The sequence below is a fragment of the Homalodisca vitripennis genome, chromosome 3 (genome assembly GCF_021130785.1).
Source record: "Homalodisca vitripennis isolate AUS2020 chromosome 3, UT_GWSS_2.1, whole genome shotgun sequence".
NCBI lineage: Eukaryota > Metazoa > Arthropoda > Insecta > Hemiptera > Cicadellidae > Homalodisca > Homalodisca vitripennis.
The window spans coordinates 98,591,272-98,615,220 of NC_060209.1; the positions used below are offsets into that span (position 1 = coordinate 98,591,272).

At 28.9% G+C, this 23,949-nt stretch overlaps 1 protein-coding gene across 1 annotated transcript; it reads left to right on the forward strand.

The window, feature by feature from the left end:
• The first annotated feature begins 1,378 nt into the window (after positions 1-1,378).
• Positions 1,379-23,949, forward strand: LOC124357237 (facilitated trehalose transporter Tret1-like). Its single transcript, XM_046808791.1, has 8 exons — positions 1,379-1,543; positions 6,677-6,825; positions 12,210-12,364; positions 13,216-13,565; positions 17,650-17,925; positions 18,683-18,994; positions 19,167-19,275; positions 21,273-23,949. The coding sequence occupies exons 3-8, from the start codon at positions 12,319-12,321 to the stop codon at positions 21,605-21,607; spliced, it is 1,428 nt and encodes a 475-aa protein (XP_046664747.1). The 5' UTR covers positions 1,379-1,543; positions 6,677-6,825; positions 12,210-12,318; the 3' UTR covers positions 21,608-23,949.

The window sequence follows — 23,949 nt, forward strand, 5'->3', positions numbered from 1 at the left end:
GAAAGTTGACAATTTCATGAATTATGCTCCCTTCCTCAAGTGTTTAACTCAAAAACTTAAGGTCAAGCACAAAACAACGTAACAAAAATATAAAAATATTCACAAAAACATAAAATCCCAAACTTACACAAATAATTTATATGTAAAAGTCCATATTTTTTTATTAAGTTTCTTTCATACTTAACCTTATGCTTTAGGACACCTGTTGTGTTACAGTTTCTTAACATATAATGATGTTACATGTCTAAAACCTGTTTTACTTTCATATCATCCATCTTCAATAATAAATCTAAAACAAGAAACATACATGAATGGCAGTAGTAGTTAAATAAATTAATACAGAGGAGCATCGAAAGACTTGGCAGAACATAATAAAAGAATTAGTGCACAGGTGGCCAGATTTACAGATAGACTGCCCATTGATGTTTTAAAAAACAAAAGGGCTTATGCTTGGACTAATAAGAATCCATATACCAAATTTTCAGTTTCTAGGATCTTTTATCAAAACTTACCACACAACTGACTTATAGATGGACAGGCGATGACACTATTTAAGAAAGCACTGTAAGAGTCCAGTGCTGTTCTACAAAATGTTAACCATCTGATTTCCAGATGATGACTTGCACAAGACTGGTCATTTAGATCTATAATGTTGTTATCAACACTCTGACAGTAATTAATACAAGTATAACAATATAATCGTCAAGTGCTACAGTAGGCAGTGTTATCTAGCAAAATCTATCTACAGTATTAAACAATATAATATGACAGTATTATAACAGATAATGATATATAATGGTAGCTGACTAGTTAGGCCTAAAACAGAAAATGTTAAACTTGTTATTTTAACACATTTTGCAGTCCACAGATATAGTCTTTAAGATCTATACAGGATTATTACCAGGAACTAAGAGATTTCACATATGCTTAAAAAGGCCTGTGATACAAATGTTTACTGCATGTAAAGTGTGGCCAATAATGCCTTGAGTTTTGCAAGAGCTTAAATTTTACTTTTAGTAATAAAAATTCTTCTGATCTTTATTCAAAGTAAAATATATAATGCACTTATGAAATGGATGAACTAAAAGACACCCAAAGTGAATAAAAACTTTATTGAGGTATTTCGTTATTTTTCGTCAACTGATGGAAGGTTCATGAACCTTCTTGATTATGCCACTGTCTGGGAATTTCCAACTAAGTTTGTAATTGGAATTGGCTAGTAATCCTTTAAACGGCTGAGACCAATAAAGTAGGATGGTAAATACGTGACGTAGAGTGAAACCATATTACTATATGTGGTCTAATAGATGGTAACAAGTACTTGTGATTACGCAATGATCCCAGTTCAGACCATTACGTTGTGTTATAACTTTTGGTCTTTCTAACGATGGACACTTCTATGCCTACATCTCATGTTTCATTCAATGAGATAGTTATAATGGTGTCTGTATCTTTCTGTTAAAAAACCTGTTTCAATTATAACATATCATATAATCAGATTTTATACAAGATGTAAGTTCCACAGTTCTACGGATGTGCCTTGGTAAGTTAACAATAATTTTATTACATTCTGTTTCCACTATCTAAATTAGTGTGTAATAAAGAAATAAATGAATAATGGAAGGTGAGAACAATCTTATAAAAAATAGTTTTGTATATATAAATGTATACATACAAAATGTAGCTACACATGTGAAATATGAAGCTCAACAACAACAAATTTCACTCTGGCATCTACTGGCATTTATTTTAAAATATTTTAAATTATTATATAATTATAAATTCAGTATGCTTATAACTTAAGTAAAGATATCATCATTTATTTTGGTACAAAATTTAATTTCTGAAATGGTGATATCAAAGATTTTTATTTCATTTTTAGCAGGGCTATAAACAGTACACTTTAGTTTTTCAATGCAGAAATCATACAAACTGGTTTATTTAATGTTTATTCTATTACACTTTTATTTTTAATTAAATTTTAATTAAACCTTTTGTTGTCAACATATTTCTCTATAGATTTTTTATACATATGATTTGCCTTATATTTCAACTCTCTTTATCAACAAGTTTTTCTTCATTAATTTACTTTATTCCAAACTACTTTTCACAACTTGTATTAACTTCACATCTTTGTATTTTAGCTGGTAGACAGGACAAGTAGGGAAACCATGTATTGATGTACATCCTAAAAAGATATCTTAGAGTCCTCATCTCTCCCACAGCCCTCTACAATGTATCACTCTACAGTCACACGAAGTGACTAACCCTCAAAATATTCAAACAACTATCTAGTGGTCTCTGGTCATTTCCTGTAGTGACATGTGTCCTATTGATACGTAGGCATTATCTCTGTGAGAACTGTCAACATTACTAAAATGATTACTTTATGTGCTGAGCAACAAACATGACTAATCAAACAAGTGTTCTCAGTGCACTGCAATGATCATTTACAGTTAAGTTTGTCCTTAAATTTTGATGACAGTAATTCCTACATCTAAATTTTGTCTTTTCTAATAATTTAAAATTGTAGTTCTTTTTATTTATTGCAAAAACTACACAACTAGCACACTCAGTTGGTAGTTATTAATGAACAATGACATTTTAAATAAGAATAATAAATTAAAGATTTATCCACCATTGAAACTATGTTAGTTACATTATTTCCTCAATATGATAATGAACACCTTTTTTCCTGTCGTATATAATCACTTCAAGTCGTAAGTTGCTTAGCAAAATGAATAATACCTTTTTTAGATCTGTAAACATTTTGAAATTTTTGCAGTGAAAGTGTTAATAGCGTTTATAATATTTTACTAATTATATTGAAAGCTTTTATTGCATAAACACTTGTAGTAGCTGAATTCCACATAAAGGATATTTAGAAACTTAAGTCTTGTTGTAAATATGTAAACTAAGTATGTAAACACGAGAACATTGTACATGTAAAAATAATTAGAAGAGCATAAATAACAAATAGTTAAAGTCAAAAACTCTTTATTCTTAAATTGTACATACATACAAAGAATAGCATCTATAATAGTACAAACTAACATAGACTACTATATCAATCAAATTTTTAATTTTAGAAAATCTTACTGTATTTAAAATATTTCAATAGTGTATTGAGCTTGGTAAAATTCCTCAATTAAATTTAAAGATAGGTTAATTAAATATGTCTTAAGCCTTACACTAAATGCTTTTTTATTACTTTCATTTTAAATTTGTACAGGAATATTATTTTTTTAAACTCGTTAATAGGGAGAAAATTGATGAATTTTTTAACGTCTATTAACTTAATGTATAGCTTATAGTATATTGTGCAAACTTGTGTTATTCAGTTTCTAGGCTATTAAGTTAAATCTCTCTTGGCCCTCTATTAGATGTCCTGTCCATTATAGAGTTGAGATAACAACAGATAAAGGGATATTGACTTCTAAGGACTCAGTCCTCAGGCAAATCATTTTTGACAGATTACTTTGTTATTTTTCACTCACTTTAGAGTCCAATTTGTTATAAGGATTTTACAGTCTATTAATATCCTTTCAGAACTTGGTTTGCTCTAATTATGGATCATACTAATGTGCTAATTAATATACCTAACCTTATTTGGTTTCCTTAAACAGGGTGTTCATTTGAAAACTTTAAACTAGTATTAAAAGACTAATAGCCCAAGTATCAAAATTCTATAAATGGGAGTGTATAGTACTAATTGGGGGAACAAAAAAATTTATTTTAAATGGCAGTGCTCACCCCTGTGCCCCCCCCCCGTACCCAAAGCCAAAATTTTGAAATGACCTTGAAATTTGGTGACCTTGTGACACCTCGAATTGAAGCTCATAAAAATGCTGTATTTTTGTACAAATAAATTCAATCGGCCAAGCCATTTGGTATCAACAACCAGTAATGTAATTTTTTACATTACAATTATTAGTCTACAAATTACTGTACTACTGCTAATAACACAACATCATTACTTACTGAATGTAATGGTATTGCCAAAAAGCAAAAGATTTTGTGTGAAATTAAACTGCATTCCCAAATGTTTGGTGTGTTGAAACATGACCAAAGATAGACGCTTATGACCAATCTCCAATAACTATAGATAAGAAAGATAAAAAAATAATAAGACACTTGCTTGTCCTGTTTACTTACAAATACTGATAGCAAATTAGCAATTATGTTAATACTACAAAAAACCTTTTAACAATTTTTTTTGTTCCCCCAATTAGTACTACACACTCTGTTTACAGAATTTTCATACTTGGGCTATAAGTTTTTTAATACAAGTTTGAAGTTTTCAAATGAACACCCTGTATATCATAATACCAAATGAGATTTGTAACAGAAATATTTTGTTATTTTCAATTGGATAAACATCAAATTGACACATAAAATATCTTAGCAAACATTTTGAATAAGTTACATATCTGACGACTAATTCAAATTCGTTTTTTAATCTGTTTGAAAGTAATCTTTATCCTGTTTATAGTTTTTCTCCATTCAGACTTGAGACTCTTATCCATGAATTTTGAACTAATAAACAATAAGAAATTAAATAATCAAATATTTCAAATTAAATTGGAATATAAATAGCCCTCTTAACATACTCACTTACTTGGAAAGCATTTATTAATATAATTGCAAATATTTATCGGTATTAGTGCAGCAATTGAATTATTTGAAGACTAGACTTTATTCTATGTCATTCTCACCAATGTATGGGATTAAAAGTTGACCAGCATATTCTGTTGTTTGTTTCCTCTTGAAAAGGCACCAAAGCATTTTTCTTGTTCAATGATTAAAATCATTAAGTTTGGTTCTCTCATGGACATACTTCAAAGTTTGGTGTGAATTTTCAATGCCTCAAATCATACACATAGGTTCATATATTCAGGAACGGATTTAGCATAAAATGTGGGGAGGGGTCACAACTGGGGGATCTGAGAGTTATGAATACCTCCCATGAAATAGGGGTTACGGGACCCCCAGAATTGTCCATAAAATGCAACAAAAATAAATCATCTTAAAACAAATTTTTATGCATTTTTAACCTAAAATTTACATTTACAGTATATGAAATGATAACTAAAACAATTTATATTTAAAAAATATTTATAGGAAGGGGTCAAAATATGACTCGCCTTCGTAGATTCATTACTGCATTGATTAATTTTAGCAGATAAGTGAAAAAGTTACTTACCAATAAATATTGTTTCCTATTAAATCTGTTGATCAAATCAAATGAAATCAAATCATAATTTATTTCCCAAAAATATTTACATGCGAGCACATTTACTATCAAATCTATATTATCTTGTTACTATAATATTTAAATGTGTACTTAAAAAACATTAAACATGAAAATATTACACTCATCAAATTAAAGTGGCCTAGGAAATGAGCCACCAAAAAGCAAAAAGCTCACCAGGTTGATTTTGTTGAAACAAACATTTAGTGCACTTACTCTACAACATCGTCAGATGCATTGAGATGAAGTGGGTATTTTTATTTTACAGAGATCTCAATTAATTTCTAAATGCTTATGCCACTTATAAATTGCTACTTTAGAATATCTTGCCAAAATCAGTAACAAAATTATGTTGCAAAATTGTTGATAAAATCCACAGAGCTTATACTCAAGTGAAGACAACAATCCTACTTGCAATAATTGTAACTGTGTTTTTTACTGTTTTATTAGGTTTTACCTTATCATCAACTTGATCTTTTTGTAACAAAATAACATCAAACAAGGTCTAAAATATATTAACACAAATATATTACATTTCAAAAGTTTAAAAGTGCTTTCTGAAACATACTATGTTTATTTATTGCATTATAAACTGCTAAATAAAAACAGTTAGTTTAAACACGTTTTCTAATACAATATAATGTAAATAATGATCAGCCATTTTTAGGTTTTAATGCTCCTTGCAAGAAATCCCCACTTCCTCCAGACCACTAGTAAACTTCCTTTTCCATTATTTAATCATTGATAAACACATATTTTTTTTAATTTCACTGAAACCTTGATTATTTGATTGTAAGACTCTGTTCAAACTGTCTCAATAAAGTTAAACATCCCTTGTTTCTAATGAAAATTTTGATTAAAAATTCAGTTTCAGATGTATTTCAAGAAAGATGGTTGAAATATTTAAATTACTTTTATTCCAAGGCTTTATGCTGATCCTATCCCAAATCATTGGCAAATTTACTATTACATTAATTAGGAGCATATGTTACTGACAAATACAAGTACCATGACTACCTCACATTGTAGAAATTTTAACTATAAATTCCATGTATGCTACAATAGATGAATCAAGAAATATTTAAGAGATCTTATAATTCATGAGCAAATTATGAGGATACACCAAAAATGTCTTGTACATTTTGTATTTAAGTTCATAATCTTACTTACAGTACCTATTGAAAGTTATTCTCTTACTACTTCTCCACCAGTATCCAAAGGGGGTGGAGAAGGGTCTACCCCACCTTTACCCTGCAAGGTACTCCAAATAAGATAGGAATGAATTGATGAGCTGAAAAGTTGTAATCTTAAACCATTAACATAACAGAACTCTTGATAAGATTTCCAAACAAAGCTCAGAAAGCCACCTGCAGTGGTCAAGGTCAATTTTTGGTTCTGATAAGAAGGTAGTCTTTTCCTCTCCAGTCTGGGCCTGAGACCACAAGCATCTCACTCCTCCATCGGCTCTGAAACCACGTGTCGTAGTCTTTTCCTCTCCAGTCTGGGCCTGAGACCACAAGCATCTCACTCCTCCATCGGCTCTGAAACCACGTGTTCAGTCTTGAAACTTTTCTGTAAGTAAAATAAATTACATCTTAGATTATATTCTTCCATACTGTTTGTTATTTATAATAATTGTATAATTTGTTATTTATTCATTTACTGGGAAATAATAAGAAATAATAAAAAAAGTCATACATGACCTGTGTTCATAAATTTACTGTAGTAAAACTAAGGAGGGACTTTTTTATTAGATTCTTAGTGAATATGAATTTTAAAAAGTCACTTATTCCTTCCTTATATTTATTTTATAATTTTATATTTGTAATAATTGATACCATTAATATTGTAATTTATTAATTCTGTAATACTTTAGAATGCTCTTAGTACCAAAGAAGCTTTTAATTGGCTTTTAAAGAAAATCTGAATAATTTTATTTTGTGTATTGGGTGGAATTAGTACTATTATATAAAAATGTAATGGTATCTCTGTGTATATTGCTCAATCACATACAAACTGCTGGATTGGTTGTACTGAAATTTTACATGAACATTCTTGGGTCCCTAGTTAACATACAGGCTTATTCCTGTTTCGACAATTCTTCCAGGCCACACCCTACTGATCTCTAAAGTTGTGAAAAATTCCATCTTGGTCTCTAAAGTTGCATTATTGCAAGCAAATGTTATTAATTGAAAGAGCCTGTTAATACAGTAAAATGTTCTGTGTAAACTTTGTTTTTTTTATATTTTTTTATGACGCCATAACCATATATTTGATTAATTTAACTACTATTATAATTTTTTTTACATTATAGTCTGGAAGAAAAGCAAAGAGTAGCTTGATACTAACAAAATTTCTTGGAATCACTATTGAACACAGAATCCAGATATGAAATTATAAGTTTTACTGTGTGCCAGATATAATGGACAAAGTTACTATCTAACATTTACTACAAATTTAAAAACTGTTATAAAAGCCCATCTTGGTTCTCTTTTGACAGAAGTAGGCGTCTTAGGCCTGTGTTTATATATATATTCACATGATCATGGAAACAAGGCAAAATCAACTCGTATGTTACAAAAAGATTCTGTGATAGAAGTAGATTACAATGGCCATAAAAACACACTTTTTACATATTTTCTTGGTCTTGGCACCATGGAAAATTTAACATTGGCATCCCAAATATAATTCACTGGAACCAGAAAGTGTTCATACACGTGCAAAACATACATAATTGCGTGTGAAGTTGCAGGTAACTGCTAGTAGTTAATATAATAATCGTCTTTCCCAACTTCTACTATTTACACAAGGTAAAAAATGTACGATTATATATTTAAAATTAACATAATAGACAGACAGACTCAATATCTTTAACCCCTTAATGTACTTAAAACTGAATATCTTAGTTTTTCATTATGTCTTTTTTCTGTGAATATTAGTTCTATGTAATTATTTTTATTCTTACAAAGTTCAGTGAGAAACATAACTTATAGTTTATGATTTATTATTATTATTACTATTCACTATTATTACTATTAAAATTTAGATTTTCATATTGTAATCTCAACAATTATTTAAGAACTGTGAAAATTCCCCAATAGCAATATGTTGTGTTAATTAATAGCTTAATTTACTTTCTAATTTTATTTAATAGTTAAATATTATACTTCACGTATTAATATCATTACATGTTATTTAGTGTTCTCTAATTTTCATACTGCGTTTACATGATAAGAAATTATAGTGGTTGCAATGGCAGGAGGTCTTCAAATGGATGTCAAATTGAAGGGCCTCATAGTAAAAGCTTCATGAGACCCTGCTCAAACCAAGACAGGTCCTGATTACAATCTGACTTGTTAATTAAATGCGAAGATTTTCGTTAAACATCTAGTATGATTTTATAAAGCTAAACCAAAAGAGTAGCGAATGAAACAATTTCATTTCAGCACTGCTGAGAGTACTTCTGCCATTTTAATGAAGTTCTACAATGTCTTGAGATTAGACTTACAATAATTATAAAGTAATTATTATTCATTCGTATATCTACTGATGACTCATGTCATCTCTTATCTCAGTTTCCACCAAAGGATTTGGTTTCATTATACATTAATTATTACTCTACTTACTGGAGGGAGCTGGCTCAATCGCTGGCAGTATTCAAATAGATGTGTGTTCAATAGGTCTACAGCTTAAAAGCTTTGGTTTCATTATACATTAATTATTACTCTACTTACTGGAGGGAGTTGGCTCAATCGCTGGCAGTATTCAAATGGATGTGTGTTCAATAGGTCTACAGCTTAAAAGTTTTGGTTTCTTTATTCTTGTGCAACAATGTTTCACAATTGTTGGTGTTTTATAGAGACAAACAAACGGATAGTATTGACTTTAAAATTTAATTAAAAGCGATTTAAAAGCATATACTTACTTGTAAAAAATAATAGCAAAATTATTAAAGCTGTGTAATTGAATATTTATTGTTATTTTTGAAAACGTACAACATGTTTTTGGTAAGAAGGAACACTTTAGTAAATGTATTATTAAGCACTCGTCACCAGGTTTTGACACAGTTGAATATAGAAGAGAGAGTTTCAGGAAGTCTTGGTGTATTGTTTATTTATAAGTCTTCTAGGACCTACTTTCACAAACAATCCCACCTATACTTCCTAGAGCTGACTTGCTTGGGGTAAATTTCCGTGACTGGTCTCGTACATTAAACTAGGAAAACTGAGACAGTGAACATATATCAGTACAAATAGATTCAGTAAATATAAAATTCTCCATCACTTGTTAAATAATTTCAAATTAACAGTTAATTTATATTTTGCTACATAAAATATTCAAGATAAATTGGACCACATTTGAATACACATATTACCTGTAAGTCTTTAATTATTTTTTGCATTTTCATACAATAACAACAGTGATCTAAGTTATAAATACAGGTACTTGAATAAATATTCAAAAACAAGTTTTGTAAAATTAAAAGTTATGATACTTGGTTTTATAATTTATTTACTCTAATATTGTTACATGTGTAATTTAACTTTGATACAATTGATTATGCGTGGAAGTAAAACAACTGCAGTGTATGACTTGAAAAATTAATTTTCCTGATTATTTAGTACTTGTATTTTTGGCATAAATGAAAAAAGTAACAATTTAATTAAATACTAAGTAAATATTTTGTTTTACTTGTGCATAAGGTACACAGACAAGTTCAGGTTCATTTGATTTTTTACACTTACAACCTATAAATAAAATGACTAAATTAATAAACCAACTACAGTTAAAAAGTTTCAATTCTGACAAATTTAAAATACAATTTAATTTAATATTTATGTGCAGTATAACAAATTATAAGTTAATTTCCAGTATATATATATATATATATATATATATATATATATATATATATAATAGTTTTAAATTCTAGCAGGAAATAATCTTATTAACAGGATGACTGAAAATTTGAGTGTAAAAGTAGTTTTAGTCAATGAACAGTTGTCATAATTTATTGATATTTTATATGCTATTAAATCAATATTATATGCCAATTTATTAAAGGGTATTCATGAAAGTTATATGGTGCATAACCACTATAAAATATAAACAATTTAAGCAATTTAAATTAAATTAAAAGTTAACATATTTCTACTTGCTCTTTAGTATTTTTATCATCTATAAATATTATAATTTTAAAATTTTCAATTTTGTATCAAAAATAAAATGCTTTGATTTTTTGGTTTTCTTTACATTACATTTGCTTTAAGTCATCTCCAATTTTAATTGTTTTTTTTACCAATGGATGCTAAATGTAGTCAAGTTGTGTATGCCAAAAGTTCTTTATTGTAGTAATAAAACTCTCCTGTATATGTTTCATGGCAAATTCAAGGTATTTTAACTCTGAGATTTAAACACATTTTGTTATAAAATTTCAAGTCTGTATTCATTTGATAATACCCTGGATTATGAAACCTTCTGGTAATACTCAATTAATTTTGGAATTTGATAATACTAAATATCTTAATTTAGCAATTTAGTAATGCTTAATCTTACAATTTAGTTAGTCAGTAAATAATTGATAAATAGTTAAACAAAGATCTTTCCATTATTTTCCATAGTGTAAATATAACTTTATGTTTTACAATCACTTGTATTCACGTTTAGTTGAGACAGAGTGACTATGGGGATTGACAAAACTTAATATCACGCACTGCCCTGAAGATATTGGCATTGAAGTGGAAAACAAAAGAACAGCATTCTTCAATATGCTCCCTGCTGACTTTTGTTAATAGCACATTGCAAAACATCATAGTAATAGCTATACTGCCAGAGCAGTGAGGGTTATAGCGGTCTCAGTTTAGTTGATACGACTTTGCAGGTGATTTGGGAGTGGTTCTTGTGATGTTCAATGTTCTTTCTTTGGATTTACTTGTTATTTCTTTGAATTTCCTTCAATTGGTAATTTAGTCATTTCATTTCAGTTACAAATTATCATGTTCAATACAATATTCTGCCCATCCCATTTGGAAAAAGTTAGATTACATTTGCAATCACTATATTAAACTTTCTAATTTTGAAAGTAAAATGTATTTTTAGGATGTTCATATCAACTCACAAAATGTTGCTATTTAGGAATTTGAAAATAAAGTAATGTTTATTTTTCTCTACAATGTTGATTATCCTTAAATATGAGTGTTATAATTTATTAACAGTATATAACATACAGATAGGACAACAGCTGTCATGAATATTTAAAATATTACAAAATTTGTTCACTTTTACTATAGTAAGCTTCACTGATGTTTCAAATTCCAAACTTGTAAGTACGAGTAGTTCTGTAAATGTTTGATTTCTACAGTTTTAAAATTTAAATAGTTTTAAATAGTTAAAGCTTAACTTGGCTCAGATGTATTTTGTATGTACGTTTAAACAGCTGCTGGGTCAAAATTTTTTAAGAGAATGATTTGCAATATCATCCTAAGAAAAAATTATGTATGAAATTGATTGGAAGAAGTTTAAAAAATTCTTGTACTGCGTTGACACCAATTTCCTTGTCAACAAGTAGTCAGCGTCAACACAGTTATTGCTACTTACACTCCTCCACCACTTTTCCTTAGCTATGATTTTAAATTTTAGATCATGAAAAATACATACAGTATAAAACTAAGAATTATGTACTGGGAAATTAATTATACTTTTAATTTTTTCATATAAGTGATTTTCAACAATTTTTTGATAAGCCTTTGAGTGTATAAATTAATATATATGTTATAGTTTTCAATGCCAACTCATTTTAGATAGTTTGCAAATCAAGATGCTGTTGATACTTTTTGTCAGGTACCAAAATGTTATAAAAATTACATACATTTTTATGATTTTTATCTTGCAACATATTGGCATGTTATCATAGACTTGTCAATGTTTACTGTATCAGTAAATTGTCTCATTGTTTCAGAGTGATCCAAGGCACTGTGCAGTTAGTTGTATTGAGTTCAGGGCTCAATTTGGACCAACAGAGAAAATACAAATTTGTTACTGTTGTTATACCTGCACGATTATCTATCATGGGCCAACGGAGTAGATTCAACCTCTATCTGGCAGTTATAGCAGGTTAGAACTTATTAGTATGTAGTAAAATATGAATATGCTTCAAAATGTTGTATAATCCAAGATTTATAATCTTAGTTTTCTTTGTAATTAATAATTTTTTTTGAAGTAAATCAAATAAATTACCATTTTTTGGCCAAAAGTTCATTTTAGAACATGTACAACCTTTTTTTGTCAATGATGAACAAAAAATCACTTTTTTACAATCAATGATTATTAATTTTGTGACATGTTTTATTTAGAAAATTTTATTATAACCTCTTTCACTTAAAACTATTTTAATGTAAATTATATCATTACATAAAATATGAAAATATAATTTATTAAGTGTTTCTGTAATGTTATTATTGTACCTTAAAAATAGATAATTAATGTAATTTTCTAACGTTTTTAGGATCTAAGTCCATTCAAAATTACAATTACTTTTATTTCTACAATTCACCATATATATAAAAATACACAGTTTGTTTAATTTTGTTTCATAATTTGTTCATACATGTTTTTTTTACATATAGTGTACATAAAATTTAAATACTTATGCATATAATATAATATATACACTATAATAATAACTACATTTGAATTATTAATATAATTATTGTATCACGGAATATGGAAAGAAAACCCAATCCTACAAGTCATCCTACAAGGAAAAAGGTTTTAGAGTAGGCCAGGTTCCTTCCATTACATTGTTTCATAGTTGCCTGCGAATTTCACTTAATTTCCATTTTGCATCAGAGGAATGAGCATGATTTTTGTTATAATAGTTTAACTATGGTTATTAATTGAATCTATTAAATCAATGATTATATAAAATCAAATGTTTATATCATCTTTATATGATTTTTGTTTAGCCAATGTTGGTGCCTTCTCCCTCGGGAGCCTGTACAATTGGTCCTCCCCTGCACTCATCAAACTTAGTGCTGAAGATTCCTTCCTGCCAATCAATATAGAACAATCCTCATGGATAGGTTCCCTGATAGGCATAGGGTCTATATTTGGGCCATTCATAGGAGGCTACTTAGTGGACAATATCGGACGCAAGGCTTCCATGATCGTGTCAGTGCTGATAGGCCTGGTGGCCTGGGCCATTGTGTACTTTTCAACCTCAATCTGGCCGATCTATATTTCTCGAGTCGTCGGTGGCCTGGGCGGTGGTATCATCTTCACTACAGTTCCTCTTTACGTTGCTGAAGTTGCTGAGGTAAGTGATTTTTTAAACTTAGTAGTGTTAGCTTCAGTATATTTTCTTGTTTGACACAAATTCAAAAATATTTCATTAGTGGGCAAAACCATCAATTGATGATTTGTAGCATTCCAAGCATTAAAAATATGAGTGTTGGAAAGGAATAGATAGGGGTTTTATTAAAGACATATTTTGTTACAATTTGAAATAGTAAATAACGCTGTAATATCTATTAGCTGTAGTCATTCATACACTATTCTTAATAAACACTACAAAAAAGTAAAAGGTGGTCTTTTTTAAGTTGATTCAAGAATAGTATGTTGCAGAAATATAATGATTTTTATTTGAAAAAATATTAATTCAATGTGATTATTTCCTCTAATATATTTAAACTATGGAAGCAAGTGATTTTTCACTTCTTTCATCTGTATTAGAATGCTCTGTCAAGGCAATGTACCTGTAGTTACAGAATAGTTTTGGAAAAATATTTCTATAGTGAAGAAAATGTGGAGAATTTAAATTAAATAACTAAATACGAGTATTTTGAACCACTCTCATTAACAAAGCTCATAATCATTTGGAAACTGTTAAAACTTGAAACTCCTGGTGCTTTTGCGATAATGTCCACCTCTTATAGTTATAAACCTGTAAAGAAGTATTTTGTGCTTATTAAAAATGTAATTTTGACTTTAACTATTAAATTCTGTAATGGATGTCTAAAACAAGACAATTTAAATTACAAAATGTAACATTTACCTTTTATTTATATAATATATAGTTTATTTTCTATAAAGAATTAAAGAAAGATCAATTAATTATAAATTAAGTTACATTGACAATTTCTCATTGAAACATTTTACACAGTACATACAGTACAAAATTATATGGGTTTATTAATGATCTCACACATTCATCTTATGGACATGTTATAACAGCCAGAAACTAGGAGTCAGCTTTTATAAGTTTAGAGAACTATTCTAAGTTGACTTTTAAAGTTTGTTCCTAAACATAAAAAAATATTAGGTTTGTCTAAAACTCTTTATACTGTACATTAAACTAGTTGACGTATTCGAGATTTCCTAAGTAGAACATTAAGAGATGTAGAGATGTGAGATGTAAAATAAATTATGATAAATAATAATTATATCGGGGTATATAATGGTATATCACTATTGTGAAGACTCCAGCCCCTTGTAATTCAAACTTTTGTATGTGCTGCAACATTTACAGTACAATTACAATACTGAGGATAAGATAGACATTTTAAATACTTTCATTTTATATTTGTTTATGCTTAATGAATTTTTCAAAGTTCGGTGAATAATTATCAATTAAAAACCTAATTGTTATTGTAATAGATGGTTTCATATGAAAAGAGTGGATAATATGTACTTTTTTATACAATTACTATTAGTCAAACCTAGTATTTACTCATATTGTATAGGTTAAAACTAGTTTTGCCAAAGTTAATCAAAACAAACATGGTATAACATGAAATGCTCCTTCGCTGTCACAACACTGTTTTAAAATGTTAATTCCACCAGTCTCATATTTGCACACAGGGTGACCAGATGCAAATTCCTAAAAGGAGGACTTTTGAGGGTGAAAAAGTAGGACAGTAAAGCAAAAAGGAGGACAGTATTAAATATTCTTATTAAATTTGTGAAAAACATTTATTTATACATTATTTTAAAAACACACATTATAAATTAGTACTGTATTGCTTGTAACGCAAATAAAAAAAAACTGAAATTGGATTTGTTTTGCCATATAAATGGAAATATAAAGATAATTCATATTATTAAAGTATATATTAATGGGTAAAAGTATTATTTGAGGCTATTATTTTGTATGTGGCATAAGATTGAATGAACCATTGTTAGAAATTTTCCCTTTCAAAATTATAACTGATATGAACCTACAGATTTAGAATGATATTAAAAATAAATTTTTTGGAATAATTGGAATTAACTCATTACATTGATTCATTACATTATAAGTAAGCTACAGATATACATAATAAATTGTCATTATAAAAGAAAAATATATCATTTATTATAACAAAATTAACCTATGTTTTATAATACATAAGTAAGAAATCATAGGGTAGTAGCACCAGCGCAGCTGAGCAGTTAGAAATAACAATGAGTCAGTGACACTATAGACAACACTCAACATACAACTGAATCAAATAGCAGTTTACATGCCATGCATTACATGTGCGCTGCAGTATCTTTTCATGGTCTTATCTTTGAGACTTCTGAAATAGTTTTTTATTGTGATGCTAATATTTTAACGTTTGAACATTTAAGCGTTTACAAAAAATCCAGACATTATACATAATTTTCAAAAGCCAGGAGGACAGAAGGACAAACATTAAAAAGGAGCATATGTGCTCCTAAACCGAACGTCTGTACACCACAGGATTACTTATTACAATTTTTAACTTATTGTGTGCTTTCTTGTGAAATATTTAAAGCGGTCTTGATTTGTGTTGACATGTTTTATCATTTTTACACAGGATTGTTTTGTTTTGACAGGAATTATATTTATGTTTATCAATAATCCTGTAGTAATGCGTCAAATCAAATAAAGCTCTTTATTAAAACTACGAGACCACGTGTTTTAGATTCTGAGGAGAAGTGGAAGGAACAGAATTCTTATAGACTCAGGAGATAATTACGATATTTCCTTACAATGTGTCAATGAAAGAAAAATACATTGAGGTTCTTGGTAAAGTAAAATAAAGATTTAAAATAAAAAATACCCCAAGATTACTGAAACTGGCTAGGTAAAACTGGTTTCTAGGATTTTTGGTACATAACTTTTAAGAGAATATAAAATTTATGATGTAATTGAAGCAGTTATTTGCTGTTGGATATGGTAGTATAGACAGGATTAAAGCCAAGGTTTCAAGGAAAAATGCTGATATATCAAAAGAAATTATTACTTTTTTGTCAATGTGTGAAACAATGCAATGTATGCAAACAAAAAGTCCTAAGAAAACGTGGATTTGTATACTAACCAATAATTCACGATGAAATGAATAGCATTGTCAGATAGATCTAACTGACATGAAAAAAAGTATTTTTTATTAAAGTTACATCAAAGCCTTTTATGCTGTCACACACATTTTTGAAGATTGTTATTAAGTTTTTTTGTGATTTTTCTTCTTTGATCACATGATAATGTAATGAAATATTATATGAGATATGATTATAATAAAAATACTGATTTTCTCAAGGTTGAACTATGCTAAATGTTATTACTTTACTCCCATTGTCTAAATATGAAAAGGAGTGGGGTAGGGAGGAACTAAAGAATATAATGCTGAAGAGAGAAAGTGAGGGAATATATGATAAAAGATGTTTATTCATCATAGAGATAAAAAGTAATGTTTTTTGGAATATTTCTGTACTAGATACTACATGACAGGCAAATCTAGTTTTGAAAAAATGTCAATATCCAAACTAGATTGGACCAATATATATCAACCAGTTTTGACTAAATTATTTGGTCATAACTAGGCAAATCTAGTTTTGACTGCCTGGCTTGGATAACATTGTGTTTGAGTTTGATTAGTGAAACTAGAGAGTTTGGTAAAAACTTGTATTGACTAGTCAAAACTGGTTTTGATCTTGACCTTTGATTAAACTAAGTTTTGAATGGGCAACAGAAGCTTTGACTGTAACATACAGTACATCCAAGCCTAACTTAATTTACTAATAAGATACACTTGAGCACACCAATATCTAATATTGGCAGTTTGTACTCCTAAAGTTCATTTAATAAAAATTATGGTTTTCTAAAAACTAATTTAAAATATAACTTATGTATTTTCTAAAATAAACTATTGCATTTTTTTATTGCTACCAACTAAAAACAAATTCATGAAACAATATAGTTACACAAGTATAAATATAGAACAAATTGTAATGTGACCCACATAATAATTAATTCATTAATTCACTTTAATGGGAATAGTCATGCTCTGCAGGATCACATTAACATTCACTGATGTTGTTTATTCTTGATGTTGAAAATTGTAAATCAAAATTATCCTATCCACAAATGATTGAAGATGTTATCTGTTTACATTCAGGACGATGTGCGCAGTGCTCTTGGATCAACTCTAAACTTCTTCTTCGCTTCTGGATATCTTGTAGAGTACATATTTGGGCCCCTTGTCTCATATTGGGATCTAGTCTTGGTGTCCTGTGTTGCACCTATGTTTTTCTTCCTATTGTGTCCTTTCATCCCCGAATCCCCTTACTACTACATTATGAAGAATGATGTTGAGGGTGCTCATAAGTCACTAAAAACGCTCAGGAAAGGTTGGCAGAAGAAAGACATTGAGCGGGAACTACAAGTTATAAAAGTAAGTTTAATTTACTACTACTAATTTAAAATGGATTAGTCAATCTTTTCTTAATTTTAATAACTATACAAATGTTTACATGTCATACATATTTAAGTCTAACTTTTATTTAGATATGCATTACACACACTATTGCTCATAACTTATAAAAACAATAAAATGTTTTCTTCAGAGTTAAAGAAAGAGTGGAATACACAATTTTTGGCTTTAACTGTATAACATTTTATGTTTATATATTTTAAAACATGTTATTTCCATCTAGGTTCCAAAATATCTTTAAGGTTTTAATTTTTTTAATGTTTACTATAGACTATAACTATTCAATATGTTTGGAAGTGTATTGAATTTTCCATTAATAAAATCCATCAAGTGAGTTCCTTAATCTATTCTGAGATTAACATAAATATTATTTCAATTCAAGGTTACAATAAATCAATTATACATTTTAATAGCTTATAATACTTTGTAAAATATATTAAGAATATTGTATAAATACCTCAGTATTCATTGCAAATTGTACATTCCTGTAAACAACGAATGACAACTTAATACGAGTAACTGAAATTTTTTGTGCTAATCAAAGAATAAGGACTGCTTGAGAGTTCTGAGGCAGCTTAATATTAGGGGACCTTCTAACATTTAAAAGTCTTTCTAAGCGGTTTCTTCAGATACAGAGGCTCTAGAGCACTGATTTGACTGACTGATGTCCAGATAGTAAATTCTTGAAATATCATTAACAAAAAATCTGTTCAACTAGGTGTCAGTTGAGGAAGCTATGAAAGAGAAAGGTACATTATTGGAGTTGATCAGCACAAGTACCAATCGTAAGGCCTTGATGCTCTCTTGTGGTGCCATGACCTTTCAGCAGATGAGTGGCATCAATGTAGTCCTCTTCTACTCAGAGACGATCTTCAACCAGGCCGGAGATATAGGTCTTTCTGCCAGCAATGCTACTATTGTGGTAGCAGTTATTCTAATAGCCTTTGCTGGTGTTGCCATGCCTCTCACCAAGGCTTATGGGATTAAAAATATGTTGATTGCATCTGCTTCTGGAATGGTAGTTTTTCAGGTAAGAAAAAGGTTAAAATTATTGTATATACTTATCAATGTACATAAAACAGATACTATATACAATATTATACAATTATTTATCTTTTACTTAGATGTTACATTATGTTATAAACTAATAATGTTTATATTAAATTTATGAAATTCACTAAGGTGTTTAATGCTTATTTCAGACAGTAACTGGTCTCTACTTTTTCCTCCTGTATGAAGGAACTGATTTATCTGCTGTGAAATGGCTGCCAATTTTTAATTTGGTTGGATATGTCATCACATACTCCATTGGTAAGATAGCATATGATTTTTTTTAAGTCACAATAAGTCTTATTTCTTGTATCAGACACTAATATTGGTAAAAATGCACAATTTTAATTAATTTTTTATAAGTTAGTATGGATTATCTAACAATAAGAAGTAGTTACTACACTAAAAAAGTGACTTACAAAAATTTACTTTGTGAAGCCAACAATACAACTTACAAGGTGTTAGTACCTTGTTCACACCATGTAAGACAACATCCAATGGCCATAAAAGTTTTTGCATATTTACACACACACATTCTTTAACACAATTTCATACACATGTGTAGATGGATATACATAAAAAAAATTAATTTATATTTTATACAAAATGGATCTATAGGCTAGGTTGTAATTTTGGTTGTGAATTCATCATGGTTTATTCTGTATGGTACTTGACTTATTAAAGTCTTGATAGATATTAAAATTATCTATTCAATTAAAAATTAAAAATTTAGCAATTATTATATGTTCGATTTTTTAGCTGAGATTTTTAGCTTTCTGATTTTAGAAGATACTACTTCTTCTGGCAAGCTATTGATGTATGTTTTCGCACGGGAAAAAACTTTTGTTTCGTGCTACATCGTTCCGTGTCTTATCATCCATGTTTATGTTTTACACATGCTTTCAAAGTAGAATGACAACTTGACAGAAACATAAACAAACCGTTAAATAAATGTGTGATCTGAAATAACAAATGTGAAGTTAATGAAAAATCAGTTATGGGAGATTAAAAGGGAAATATAAACCACAATAACATACAATATTTTATCTGATAAGGAAAACGGAACGCTTCTCCAACCTAGTAGTTAGGGTTTTACAATGATTTGTTTTCTAACCGTTCGATTAGTTTACTCATACAGTATTATTATTGACGTTAATGTTGTCAGAAATATCGCATTTCCAATCGCACTCCAATTTAAAAGCTATCAAAATTTAGAAAATTAATTCATACTCTGCTATTAGTAGCTATGTTGACTTTAACACACTAAAAATCTTCTAAAGCCGTTTAAACAATCATAAAGAGACTAAAATATAAGGTAAAATACAGGTTTGAATAAATCTACGAACTATTGAATAATTTATTAATGAATCCAACATAAAATTGATTATCCAACTACATAATTTAATAGCAGTATTAAAAGTTCCATCGGATTCTAAATTAAATTTCAGCATGGTTAATAAAAATTCCTATTCCAGTTCACTATTAGTTTCGCCCTGACGGGATTTAAAAAAAGATTAAACAATAATTGATCTTTTCTAGCTAACAAAGCTGTTGTTTAATTTAATAATGGAAGAAAATTAGTCTTTCTGTTGATTATAATCATAATTTTTGCTCGATTACATTGAACCTGACCTTACATTTACTTAAAAAATAAATTGTGTAAAAACAGATTTTAATACAAATTTTATTGAAGAAATGTCAAAACCATTAATTTACTTTTTATGAGATAAATTAAATTTAATAATGTCAAACAATAAAAAGTAAGTACAATAAGATATAAAACAACAATATATGCTGTGTTTACAAGATATTTAGCAATATTTTATTCCAGAATTTGTATTTTTTATTTCAGTTATCATAAACCCATAATTTCATTTAGGAATATAATGACAATGAAAATGAAGTAATTATTTCGGAAATACAAGATTGTAGTGAAAATTATAATCATCAAATTATAGAAACTAATATAAAGGATAATAATAAAAATTATAAATATTTACCACTTTAATATTTAGAAGTCAGTGATGTAAAAACATTACAAAAATATATATAAAATTATTAGAAAATATAACACTTTTTTATGTTAAAGAATCCAGTATCTCATATTATTTAAAAAAATATATACAATAATAACCATTTAATAATTAGTAAACACACTTTTTCAAGATATATATTGACATTAGTCACTTCTGCTGGTCAGCTCTGCGACTGCCTTTCTTTATTTCTGAACATTTTAAAAACTGATCACTCATTTGCAGGGTATGGACCATTACCATGTGCTGTGAAAGGAGAAGTGTTTCCGCCGAATGTGAAAGGTGCGTCATCGGCAGTAACTGTGGGATACAGCTGGGGCCTCAGCTTTGTCATCACAAAACTCTTCCCTTATATCAATGAGATATGTGGCATGTACACAGTCTTCTGGATATTCTCGGTCAGTTGTTTCCTGGCTGTCCTGTTCTCCGTGTACATCATGATTGACACCCGTGACATGAGCCTGCAGGACATTCAGGATCTGCTGAACAACCAGAACAAGTCACTATCCCGGCCCTCCACCACTCCAAGGCCATTACAAGAAGTCACAACCATCACGTAACATCACTCCTCCTTCTTGACTAAATTGTCAAAAAAACAGTGCTTTGATGATCAGGTTGTAATTTTACAGTCAAGAATTCATCATAATTTACTAATGATACATTTACACTCCTGACAAGAGGAACGACTTAAGCAGAAAAAACACAGGAGTCTAATCTTTTCAACGAATTCTAACAGCTCCCAACTAAAGATTTCCAAACTCTACATAACCAGAGCTGATGTTTGTTTAATGTTAGGACACTCTTACTTTCTGCTTGTCGTTCCTTTTGGCCTGAGTGTAAACGTATCATTAGTAAATTATGATGAATTCTTAACTCTAAAATTATTAAGAGATCATCAAAGCACTGTTAATTCAGCTCAAAGAGTAAGTTTTGTTCACTGAACTACTTAAACATTCTGTGTACTTCTACAACAAATGAATGCAAAGAATCTAGTAATGAATGAAGAATGAATAGCTTATTAATTAAATTTAACAATAAAAGCAATAAATAGTAATTATAATACAGTTTTTAAAGAAGTAGAACAGTTGCTTTTAGTTTTTACTGAAAGATTCTTTGATTGCATTTGTTTTGCAATTTTAAAAAACCAAATAGGTACCTATTTTTTATAAGATGACAAAACAAATGCAATCAATGAATGTTTTAGTAAAAATTCAAAGCAACTGTTCTACTTCTTTAAAAACTGTATTATAATTACTATTTATTGCTTTTATTGTTAAATTTAATTAATAAGCTATTCATTCTTCATTCATTACTAGATTCTTTGCATTCGTTTGTTGTAGAAGTATACAGATGGTTTAAGTAGTTCAGTGAACAAAACTTACTCGTTTGTTTACTTTCTTTTTAACTCTCTTCATTTTTATTAGGATTCCCATCTTCATTATTTACTACAAAGCCAAAGCCTACATGAGTCATATTCATACATTTATCATATCATAAACCAGTGGTGTACCTAGGACTGGACTTTGGGAGAATGAATCAGATGGAGGAGTACATCACTCCAGGGGTTGTAATAGATCTGAATAATTCTAAATGTGAATGAATTTGGCCTAATTCAAAGTAAAACACTTAACTACCATATTTAAAATAAGTTGTATTGTTGTTATATGAATTCTTTTTTATTTTAAAGTACTTGGGAAAGTTCTATTCCTCTCATCCCCCATAATTATGCCACTACCATAAACAATTCATCCTCGCACAGATCATGTTATACAAGTAATAGTTTTACCGCATGAAAAATATTACAAACCAATAAGGTGATATCAACAAATAACAACTGTATTATCACACTCAAATTAAGTCTGGAATTCTAAGAAGCAGGCAAATCCAAGCGTGTAATATTATTCTCTCAAAATCTCGAAAATCTAAATGATTTGTAAAAATATGCAAAATAAATACAGTGAAAGGTAAATCTCTAAAAATCATTGAAAGATTTAGTTATTGGAATTAAATTTTATCATAAACTTAGATTCACTTAGTTGAATAAAACTGGTGGAAAAAGATATCCATAGTATATTGTCAGCAGGTAGTATTATAGGTGAATATAACTACGCAAGACTTTAAAAGATTAAGGACTCTATCTCCCCAAAGATAATCCTAATTGACGTGTATATTATTTTTGAACATTCATTGATAATTTATGGGTACGTATTATATATTTTTTTAACTACTAAGTTTATGAAGTGTTTTTAAAGTATTAGTGACAATACAATTGTGGCAAACCGACAGGAATTTGAGCACTTAATTTGATTCAGACAGTGACAGGTTAACTGCCAGACTATTATACACCAGACAGAAGCAAAAGTTGAGCTAATTCTAATCAGCTGATTTCATGTTTACCGACTATATTGTCAGATGAGAGTAAATCTGATAATTGACTGATAACCCAATACTTGATAATCAGCCAGTATCATATATATATATGAGATAGCTCACTGGGTAAATAAATACTGGGAGTATATATTGTTTTTAACTACCCACCCATAAATTATGATTCAATGTTCGAAAATACTATACACGTCAATTAGGATTATCTTTGGAAAGATAGAGCCCTTAATCTTTTAAAGTCCTGTGTAGTCATATTCACCTATAATACTACCTGCTGACAATATACTATGGATATCTAATAAAATTATTGTTCATTCCTAATGATGTACACTGTATTTGTAATTATAGGTTCACAAATATTTAGAAAGAACTACACCATACTGAAAAACTCTTTATAAACAAGAACCTACTTACAAATGCCTACGTTATTCTGAATCTCATGATCAGTTTGAAATATTGTATTTATTTGTTATGCTTGTGTAACAACATTTAGTGAATAATTTACTTAATTGGCTCT

What these genes read in the sequence shown, in the direction of transcription:
- LOC124357237 (XM_046808791.1), top strand. Translation starts at nt 12,319, where the DNA reads ATGGGCCAACGGAGTAGATTCAACCTCTATCTGGCAGTTATAGCAG. An exon ending in GGGAACTACAAGTTATAAAA is followed by an intron (nt 17,926 to 18,682) that starts GTAAGTTTAATT and finishes CTGTTCAACTAG; the next exon opens with GTGTCAGTTGAGGAAGCTAT. An exon ending in CTGGAATGGTAGTTTTTCAG is followed by an intron (nt 18,995 to 19,166) that starts GTAAGAAAAAGG and finishes TGCTTATTTCAG; the next exon opens with ACAGTAACTGGTCTCTACTT.